The 11,245-nt window shown below is 40.5% G+C and overlaps 1 protein-coding gene across 1 annotated transcript in view; it reads left to right on the forward strand.

The window, feature by feature from the left end:
* Positions 1 to 487: 487 nt before the first annotated feature.
* The window catches only part of TNRC6B (trinucleotide repeat containing adaptor 6B), a 171,503-nt gene continuing 160,745 nt past the window's right edge, over positions 488 to 11,245 (forward strand). Inside the window, exons 1-2 of the mRNA XM_042781065.1 lie at positions 488 to 493; positions 823 to 890. Of these exons, the coding sequence (XP_042636999.1) occupies positions 488 to 493; positions 823 to 890 (74 nt within the window). The remainder of the gene's footprint in view (positions 494 to 822; positions 891 to 11,245) is intronic.

Consider the following 11,245-nt stretch of genomic DNA (forward strand, 5'->3'; position numbering starts at 1 on the left):
TGTAAAGATTTACTGCCTTGGAAACACAAAGGGGGTTGCTATAAGTCAGAATTGACTTGATGGCAGTGAGTTTGATTTTGAGTTTTTGGTAGAAGTGGAAGTGAGTTGCTGTTGCTCCAGATCCTTGCCAACACTTGATTTTGCCCAACTTCTTAATTTTAGCCAATCTAGTAGTTGACTAACACAATCTAGTAGGAAGACCAAAGCAGAATTGATGTATTTGAATTATGGTGTTGGCAAAGAATATTGACTATACTGTGGACTACCAGAAGAACAAACAAATCTGTCCTGGAAAAAGTACAGCTAGAATACTTCTTAGAAGCAAAGGTGGCGAGACTTTGTCTCACGTACTTTGGACATGTTATCAGGAGGGATCAGTCCCTGGAGAAGGACATCATGTTTAATAAAGTAGAGGGTCAGCGAAAAAGAGGAAGGTCCTCAGTGAGATGGATTAACACAGAGGCTGCAACATGGCTCAGACATAGCAATGACTGTGAGGGTGCTACGGCACTAGGCAGTGTTTGGTTCTGTTGTACGTAGGGTCACTGTACTTTGGAACTGACTGGACGGTAGCCAACAACAACAATCTTTTGTCACAGTTACATGAGTTGTAAATTAATGTGCTTCCTTTCTCATTCTGAAAATCTACTCACTCGAGAAGTTCCCTAGATGAACTTGAAGATTGCACATCATCGGCCAGGGCTTCTGTTCTAGGAACTGTGGTGAAAATGACCATGTGGCTCTGCATGGGACAGGCCCTGGTACTCTGGAGTGAGACACAGCTCAGTGCTCGCTGCTGACCCATGCTGCTTGTCTTTACAGGTGGAGCAGGAGGATTTTGTAATGGAAGGACATGGCAAGACTCCACCTCCTGGCGAAGAAAGCAAACAGTGAGTCACAGTTTATTTAAAGAGGGTTCTGTTACAGAGTGTCTGCAGCACTTCGGTTAGAGGAGCTGAGCTGTTTGCTTGGGATGTCTGCTTTGGGGATGTTGAGGCCTTACCACGTGCTTGCCCGTTACTGCATTGCTCTCTTTGTAAACCAGTTCACTGGAGGGCCAAGAAAGTTGACTTTGTAGTTTGCCACACTTCACACAGCAAAACTTTAAGGCTCAGGATGTTACAAATAGAACTGTTTCAGTTTGGTTGATTTCCAAAAAAGAAAGTATGAAATGGTGTATCTTTCCCTTAACAGTGCTTTAATGAAGTGAACTAAATTAAATAGATGGTTTCTCCACATTTTGAGTGTGAATTTATTTGAATAGTGCTTCCTGAAATTCTGTCCCATTTAGTTATCTGTACTTCTCATCATTGTTTAAATAACAAATTGTTTCCCTAAAGGAACAAGAATGATAAAGAATATAACTTAACCAACATGTTACATAATTCAGGATCTCTCCTCTGACTTCTGAAAGGGTATTTGGTTTTCAAACTGAAATTGGGAGTCAGCCGGTACCTTTTTTGAGGGGAGTGAGTAGACCTTTTTCTCCCTCTGTTACAGAATTTGAAAAATTGTGCTGCAGAACAGACTGGTTTTCCATCTGCTCTTTTAAAGGAAAAACAGTTAAGCCTGATTAAAAGGACTGACACATTGACTATTTTTTATTCAACAGTAGTCTTTTAAGTTGAATGGGACAGTGACTCATGGAATTTACTGAAAATCAGAAGAAAGACACTTCTTTCCCTCCTCTCTCTTTTTTTTCCTTCTTCTTCTGAAAAGTAGTTTCTTTTCGGTGTGCCTTCTGAAAATTATGTCTCGGAAACCCTTAGAAATGAGTTATGCAGAGTGGTCTATGCCTTGATGAGGCCAGATTCACTGAAGGAGAGTTTGGTGTGTCTTGTATTTGTTGTGAATGGAAGCCAGGATATTTGCACAGCTGGTGCAATTTGCTAACCAGGCAGTTTTAAAAATAGCTTACAATATAAATCCTAGCTTTGCTGTATTCTGTCAAATGCACTTACGTTCTGCATGCTCTGACAGAATCAATTCATTTTCGGCAAATTAAAATGCCAAATGTCTAGTCCCAGTGGTGTTCCAGGAGAAATAGTTCATCCTCCACCTTCTACTTCCCCCTACTCGGACTCTGGTCAAAGGTCTTGTAATGTAAAAATCAGACCTCCCATTTGTCGAGGGTCCTTTGTACACAGGTGCTTTACGTAGGTGCTTGGTATGTTTTATTTCCACGTGTGGTGAGTCTCGTCATCATTTCACTTGGATCAAGTTAGAGAAGTTGTTCACGGTAATATCACTTGAAGTGGCAGTAAAGATTTGAACCTGGACCTTCCTAAATTGAAGTGTTTTATTATATCACTCTCTTGAACCCTTATCCTTTGCCAGCCTTGGGAATTGTATTCCTGAAAAGCACTGTGGTTAACAAAACTCTGATGGTCAAGATCAAGGTCTGATGGATAAGAGGGAGTTGGGGAAACGATGAAAATGGCTTTAAGACTTTTTAAAACAGATGCAACTAGAAGCTAGCCGTTTCTCAGACAGACCAGTATTTATCTAAAAACCTGCCCTAGTAGGTAACCTCTATCTGTAACCAGCTTCTTTAGGTATTCAGGAAACATTGTTGGGGTGGATTCTCCCACAAGCTTTGTATTACACAAACTGTACTTCGTTTAGAGTTTCTGACAGCTTCAGTGGGCTTGAAGTGGCATGTGCCGTGTGTAGCCTTCCTGTTCTCCCCTTTTGTTTCACAAGCCTCCCGCTGCCTGGCCTGTCACAGGTGGACTCCGAATTGTTTGCTGGGCCATAGTGAAGGATTAAAGCAGACATTTCTCTCTTCATTGGGAACTGACTGCTCCCATAGACCTACCCACCTCTGTGCCAGCAGGGAGCAAAAGTGCGGTGTTATTTTGTTCGCAACAACAACAGTAACAAGATACATTATTTTTTTCTTTATATCACACAACTACAGTTGGCAAAGGATTGTTACTGGCTTTATAAGGATGATTGCGTCCTGGGTAGTGGGATCTAGGAACTGAATACTGCATGCTGGGATCCTGGAAGTGATGCATTGATGAATGACTTAGGAAATTCCTTTTTTAAAATTTTTTTAATTATAAAAGTAATACATGATTGTTGTAAAACATTCCGACAGTAAATGTGGATGTAAACTGTTCTTTAATTTTTTCCCCTCTTCCTGATCTTCCAAAACATTTTCTGTATATTTTAAAACAACAACTAACTAGGTTTTCTTTCTTTCCCCAATGTAATTCTTCTGAGACTGACTTTTTCAAAACAACTTTCACAATCATTCCCATTCTTTTTAAACATCTGCAAAACATTCTCTTGAATGGATGTACTATAATTTAATCATTCCCCTCTAATAGATATTTTGGTGGTTTTCTTTATTACTGAATATCCTCATTCTTGTGTCTTTATGCACAGGTGTCTTTCTGTAGAGTAGATTTCTAGATGCAGAACTGTTTGGTTAAAGGGTATGTACATTTTCCATTGAGGTAATTGCTGTCAAATTGCCTTCCAAAACAACAAGGCCAATCAGTGTACGCTCCCCTCAACACCTTGTGGGCAGGCCCATTTCCCCACACCTTTGACTGCAGTGAAATACTTTACCTTTAAATTTTGCCGCTCTGAAATTTTATTGTGCACTTCTCTGCTTACTAATGAGATGGAGTCTCTTTTGTTAGTTTATTGGCCATTGATTTTTATTTGTGTATCACATATTTACATAGCGTTCCATTGGATTGTTTGTTTTTATAGCTTTGTAGGAGCCCTTTATATATTGTAGATACTAACCTCTGTCTATTGAGATGTTCAGTATTTTCTCCCAGTCCTTACCTTTTCACACTGCAGTATCACTTATTCTAATAAACCTTTTACATTTTTATGTAGTACAGTCTATCAGCCTTTATTGGCTTATATGTCTTGTGCTCGCTGAGAGAAGTCTTCCCTACGCTAACATGATGAAATAGCCTTAGGATTTTTGCTTTATATTATACATTTAGATCTTTAATTGAACTGCTACTTATTTTTGTGCATGGTGTGAGGCAGAGAGCCAGCTTAATTTTTTTCAGCTTGATTTGCAAAGTGGCTCTCATTCATTGGTGGTGTTCTTTGTGCATGGCCTATGTCACTTACGGAGGCAGCTAGAGAACAGGAGTAGTGTAACTTGCCCAAAGTCATAGAGCAAATTCTTAAAAGCATTAGGATTAAAATTATTTTCATTAGTGCGTCTGTGCCACTACCCTTGTTACCTTATTTAACCATAGGTTCTATGTAAAGTCTGGGGAAAAAATTTTTTCCTTCTGTAATGTTTATTTCAGTAGTACCAAGTTCTGTTGACAGGCAGATGAAATTAACTGTGGATATAGAAACCATAACCATAACCAAAGTTCCCATTGCCATTGAATTGATTCTGACTCGTAGTGACCCTCCCTCTAGGACAGAGTAGAACTGCCCCATAGCGTTTCCAAGGCTGTAAATCTTTATGGAAGCAGACTGCCTCATCTTTCTCTCAGGGAGAGCTTGATGGATTCAAACCACCGACCTTTTGGTTAACAGCCCAGTGCCCTAGCCACTGCACCACCAGAGCTCCTCCCATGCATGTGGAAACTCTCTTAAAAAATAATTGGCTTTTGATATTGAGAAGTACCTGTGCTGAATTCTGGTGTGTGTGTGTGTAAGATTTAATCGAGTGTATAGCTTTAACCAAGGAGCCCTGGTGGCACACTGGTTCAGGACTCAGCTGCTAAGTGAAAGGTTGGCAGTTCAAGCCTGTCCAGCAGCCCTGCAGGAGAAAGACCTGGCCATCTACTGCTGTGGAGATCACAGCCTACAAAGCCGTGTAGGGCAGTTCTACTGTCACAGGGGTCACTATGAATTGGAATCAACCATGTGGCCACCCAGCAGTAACAGCACAGCTTTCAACACTTGTCTATATATTTGGTTTCAATATTGCTATTATTTAATGGAGTTTATTTGCTATTAGTATATCGAATACAGTCATTTTTCTGTGGTTATTCAGTTTAAAAGCTACTGTAGCAAACCAGACAAGCTGAACTTATTGCTCTATAATTCCCAAACCTGAAACCCATTGCCATTTAGTTGGCTCCGTCTCATAGTGACCCTACAGGACAGAGTAGAACTGCCCCATAGGGGTTCCAAGGCATAAGTTTTTATGGAAGTGGACTGCCACATTTTTCTCCCACAGAATGGCTGGTGGGTTTGAACTGCCCACCTTAGCGTTGCCAGCTGAGTGATTATCACTGCACCACCAGGGTTCCCGCCCTGTAGTTACTGTATAAAAATCATACAGCTTCAGTCATCCCACGTGTATAACAGAGTAAATACAGAGGCCGTTACAGCTTTTCAAGAAGCTGTGTGAGCAGGTGCGCACTTGCTCATGGATCGTGTTTGACCGTGCTCATTGGAAGTTCTCTCAGATCAAATGCTTCTACCCAGGCATGCTTCTGATTTGGTTTTGTTTATAACACTGTGGTAGTTAAGGTTATATGTCAGCTTGGTTAGGCCAGGTCTTGAGAGGCTGGGCAGCTGGATATAGTTACTCCCTCTGATGAGACTGGTAATCAACTCTGTGGTAGAATCTACCGGAGCAGCTGAGTAGCTGTCTTAGGGATGTGGTCTGCTTCCAGTATGTAAGAAGAAGCACTGAGAAAAGTTTCTGCAGCTTTTTAGCATGCTTGGACCTTGCATGTACCTGAGTCTCCACCCCGCAGCCTGCTGTGCCCTGCCAATCTTGGGACTTTTTCTGAACTTGTACCAGTGGCCTGCCGTGTTGTTTGATAATCTGGGGAGTGTGCCATTTTATTTGTCGACCTTGGGTTCATCAGCCTCAGCAGCCAGCAGCTGCCCGAGTGAAGAGACGCCTCCAGCTCCACTGGGCTGGGAGCAAGAGGCAGAGTGGAATTCCAAGGTCTGGGGGCTTTTATCCAGCCCCTAGAGCTGGCACTTTAAACTCATACTTGTAGCCTCCTAAACTGTAGGAGAATAAACTCCTGTTTGTTAAAGCCATCCACCTGTAGTATTTATGTTAGAGCAGCACTAGGTAACCAAAGGCAGCAGCTCTGGTGGCATAGTGCCCACAGCATTGACTGCTAACCAGAAGGTTAGCAGTTCAAACCTACCAGCCACTCCTCAGAAGGAACGTTGGGCAGTCTGCTTCCATAGAGATACTACCTTAGAAACTCAAGTAGGGGTCGCTGTGAGTCGAGTTTGACTCAATGGCAATGAGTTTGATTTTTTCTTTTTTTAAGGTAACCAAAAGAGAGACACAAGTAATAGTTTAGATGTTTCTGGGCAGATCATTTGTAGTAAATGATTTTGAAGTTAAATGTCAGTTTTGGTGTAGTAATGAGTTTGCCCCTTTATTTTTAATACGTGTAACCTACAACAAATCTAAGCTTTAAATCTCCATGGCAGAAGTGCCTCAAGTTCTCAAAAGATCTTGAATTTGTGTGTAAACTATGAACATGCTTCGATTTTTAAGTAAATTTTTGTTGACTGAATTTTCTTAATTCTTTTGGCTCAATTTATGAAAGGTGATCATTAAAAACAAATCTCATAATGTATCTTATGGATGGAATGTGCTTTCAAGAGTCCCTGGGTAGTGCAAATGGTTAAGCACTCAACTACTAGCTGAAAGGTTGGTGGTTCTAACCCACTGAGAGGTGCCCTGGATGACAGGCCTGGAATCTGCTTCCAAAAGGTCATAGCATTGAAAACCTTATGGAGCACATGGGTAACCATGAGTTGTAATCGACTGGATGACAAGTAATAACAATAATCACCTCTCCTTTGGAGGAGTTGTTGGTAGAATTAGTTAAGGAGTTCTGGAGGCATTTGACTGCTAACCAGAAGGTTGGTGGATCAAACCCTCCAGCTACTCCGTGGAAGGAAGACCGAGCGATCTCCTTCAGTAAAGATCTACTGCCTTGTAAACCCAGTGAGGGTTGCTGTGAGTCAGAATCGGCTTGAGGGCAGTGGGTTTGGTTTGTTTGGTTTTATATGTCCATGTTTCTACTCTCTTAGGTTGTTGTCTTGTTTAAGGGAGGCTCTGTTCACAGCTTGCGTGAGAGACCTGTAAGGAAGTTGAGGACAGCTTCATATTGATGGTTCAGAGAGAGGAGTGTACCGAGGTGTGTCAGCAGAGCTCTTTATACCATGTGTGGTGGGAAATGGCTTTTGTGCTTGAGGTGCTGTTTTTTCAATGTCTTAACTGTGATGTCTCGATTAAACACTCTTCTTACTAATTACGTTCTTCCCAACCTAAATGTCTAGTTTATAAAATGCCCTTTTTATTTTCCTGAATAATTAATTACAATGAAAACGCAGCCCTTTCTTGCATTCTGCCAGTTTGCCAGTACTGTGTTTCTGTTCCCACTCTAACTTCTTAACCTGCTTTTCTGTCTTCTCAGATTTGCCTTATGAGTCCCAGTGACTTTCAAAGGTTCAGTCCCCCAGTCTTCACATCAAGGATTATACTAGGATAGGCCTGGCTTTGTATTTGACCACCAATTTAGCACCAAGCTCTTTGGAAGCTTTTCTCTGATGTGTTTAAACACTTGGGGGGTAGCTCTATACCCTCTCTTAATACATTAAAAATGGGGAAAAAAGTTCTTAATTCCTTATTTTATCATTATCCTTAAAATGCAAACTTTGTTTTGGCATTTGACCATGTCGCTGTTGGGTACTGTCATGTCGATTCTAACACATAGTCAATCACCCTTGTAGCAGAGTAGAATTGTCTTATAGGGTTTGCTAGATTATGATCATTTTTTTCTCTTTTTAAATTGTGATTTGGGTGAAAGTTTACAGAGCAAACTCATTTTCCACACAGCAGTTCATATACATTTTGGTTCATGGTATTGACTGCAATCCCCATAATGGAATAACTCTCTTCCCAGTTCTGCCTTGTGGGTTAGGCTTACCTTTCCCCTGGCCCTTCTTTCTTATGCACTCCTGCCCTCTGCACTGTCTTCCTGTGCAGACGCTGCCCTTGTGATCTGTAGACTCCGTACGAGACCAGATTGCCAGGTCTTTTCCCGGGGAACCACTGGTGACGTTGAACTACCGGTCTTTCAGTTAGCAGCCGAGCACTGAACTATTTGTGTGTGTGTGTATTCAACCATCAAGCCTCCACAAGTTTTTTTTTTTTTTGAACTATTAAAATATTTATGTGTTGAAATGAACTTACTATGTACCAAATTGAACTCTTCATAATTATTACCCAGCAATAAGTCATTATTACCCAGCAATAAGCTGGGCATCAGAGGAATACTTGGCCTTTATAATCATTCCAGATTGTTCTGGGGAGAGAGGAAATAAGTTTTATTTTAAAGTTAATTAATATTCTGAAAATGTCACAAAGAGTTTCAATAGATGATAGTTTACGCTCATGGAATTTTTGCTACTGGGAATTTTAGTAAAACCATAAACATTGTACTAGATCCTATGAGTCGGGTTTGACTCGACAGCACATAACAACAAAAAACAAAAACAAAGATCCTTGGGAAACCTTTAGTTGTTAATAAATTTTCTAAATTTCATTGAACTTACTTAAAAAAAAAAAAACAACCTAATCCTGTGACAATCATTTTTTCTCAAGTGGCTCAGAATCATAATAAATAATTTCTGAATTCTGTTTTATGAGATTTTCTTGGATGTCTGGGCCATGAATTAATTACAATGACAGTAACTTCAAGAGATCTGTATTTCACAATTGAAAATGACTGCAAACTGTATGGGTTGCTATTGCAGACTAAGACAGGCCTTAGAAAATTACAGTTAATAAATGTTTAAATAAAATTTGCTTATAGACAAATACATGCCTTCATGGAAAATTGTCACTTAAAAAGCAAGATGTATTTATCTTGTTCCTTGAAATTGGTGTCTTAAGACTTTTTTTTTGAGATATTATTATCATGTGGTTATAAAATGCTTTGAAGTCCTTAGGATTATGTAATTATAGGTAGAGAAATGTGATCAACATCCAAAACCAAACCCATTGCCAGCCAGTCAATTCAGACTCGTGGCAACCCTATGTGTACTAGAACTGCTCAGTAGGATTTCCCATGATCTTTCTTCTATGAAATCAGTGGGTGGGTTTGAACCTGCAACCCTTAGGATAGTAGCTGATCACAAACCACTTGTACCACCCAAGCTTCTGTGCTTAACATCAGGAATAGCCAATCACGTTATGAAGGGAAGCTAATTTTTAGTTCTTCATACCTTTATGCTCACTAGAGGGTATGACCACAAACCTGTATCAAGTGCACCACCTGCATCTCCCTTCCCACTGGGAATCTCTCTGAGCTGAGGAAGGTGGGGCTGAGATAGAGGGGAGAGTGTAGTAAAGGGCAGTGGTGAGGGCACTGGGGCATGGGGTAGGACAGCACAGGGTGGCGCTCGATGGCTAGCTCTGTAGAGACACAAGTTGATGTTGACTTGGTCACTGCTGAGAAAAGTGCCTGGTGAATAGAAAGTGTCAATAATTATGAACAAATGAATGAAAGTGTCAGTAGATTCTTATTTGACTCTAAATTGTCCCTCTTGTATACACTCGCTTTGAAAATCTGAAAATCCGAGACAGAATCATTAGAAATCTTAATCCCAGAATACTGGATTTGTTATCAGAAGATCAGTGAAAAGGTAGCATGTCAAACTGACCTCACATTCAGTGCTCTCTTGAATACGTTCCAACAGACCTGATTCTTCTCTGTTCTTTAAGTGTCCTTACTGGAAGCCAGTTGGTGGGTATTGCTTGTTTTGTAGAAAGTTCCTTTCTATCCGAGTCTGAATTTTTGATGTGTGTCTGAGGAACTCCATCAGCCTTTAACTTATAAACCAAACCTACTGCTATGAGACAATATGACAGAGTAGAACTACCCAGTAAGATTTCTAAGGTTGGAATCTTTAAGGGGCAGGGACATTAGGAATAACTAAGGGAGACATACTGCCTGTCAGTTTGTCATCCTGTGGTGCTTACGTGTTGCTATGAGGCTGAGGCTATGCCACTGTGTTGCAAAATGCCAGCAGGATTACCCATGGTGGGCAGGTTTCAGTGGAGCTTCCAGGCTAAGACAGTCGAAGAAGAAAGAGGCCATCCACTTCTCAAACAGTGAAAACCTTATGAATAGCAGCGAAACACGGTCTGATGTATTGCTGGAAAACTTTGTGAATAGCCCTGAAACATGGTCTGATATAGTGCCAGAAGTTGAGCCCTTCAAGTCGGAAGGCACTCAAAATACGACTGGGAAAGAGCTGACTCCTCAGAGCAGAGACGACCTTAAAGATTTGGATAGAGTAAAGCTTTCGGGACCTCCACTGGCTGATGTGGCATGACTCAAAATAAGTAGAAACAGATGGAAACATCCATTAATAATTGGAACATGGAATGTACAAAGTATGAATCTAGAAAAATTGGAAGTTGTCAAAAATGAAATGGAACACATAAAGATTGATACCCTAGGCATTAGTGAGCTGAAATGGACTGGTTTTGGCCATTTTGAATCAGACAACCATATGATCTACTATGCTGGGAATGAGAAATTGAAGAGGAATGGTGTGCCATTCATCGTCACAAAGTATGTTGCAAGGTCTGTCCTGAAGTACAGTGCTATCGGTGATAGGATAATATCCACACACCTACAAGGAATACCAGTTAATACTACTGTTATTCAAATTTACACACCAACCACCAAAGCCAAAGATGGGGAAACTGAAAATTTCTAGCAACTTCTGTAGTCTGAAATTGACCGAACATGCAATGTTGATTATCACTGGTGACTGGAATGCAAAATTTGGAAACAAAGAAGGGTTACCAGTAGTTGGAAAATATAGCCTTAGAGATAGAAATAACACTGGAGATCTCATGATAGAATTTTGCAAGACCAATGACTTATTCATTGCAAATATATTTTTCAACAGCATAAGTGATGACTATACATGTGGACTTCACCAGATGGAATACACAGGAATCAGATTGACTGCGTCTGTGGCAAGAGGTGATGGAGAAGTTCAGTATCTTCAGCCAAAACAAGGCCAGGAGCTGATTGTGGAACAGACCATCAACTAACTGCTCATATGCCAATTCAAGTTGAAGTTAAAGACAATTAAAACAAGTCCATGAGAGCCAAAATACAACGATGATAATATCTCTCCTGAATTTAGAGACCATTTAAAGAAAAGATTTAATGCATTGAATACCAGTAACTGAAAACCAGAGGAATTGTGAGATGGCATCAAGAACATCATCCATGAA

This window comes from Orycteropus afer, unplaced genomic scaffold (genome assembly GCF_000298275.1).
Source record: "Orycteropus afer afer isolate SDZICR_OR568_19922 unplaced genomic scaffold, OryAfe1.0 scaffold00083, whole genome shotgun sequence".
Lineage (NCBI taxonomy): Eukaryota > Metazoa > Chordata > Mammalia > Tubulidentata > Orycteropodidae > Orycteropus > Orycteropus afer.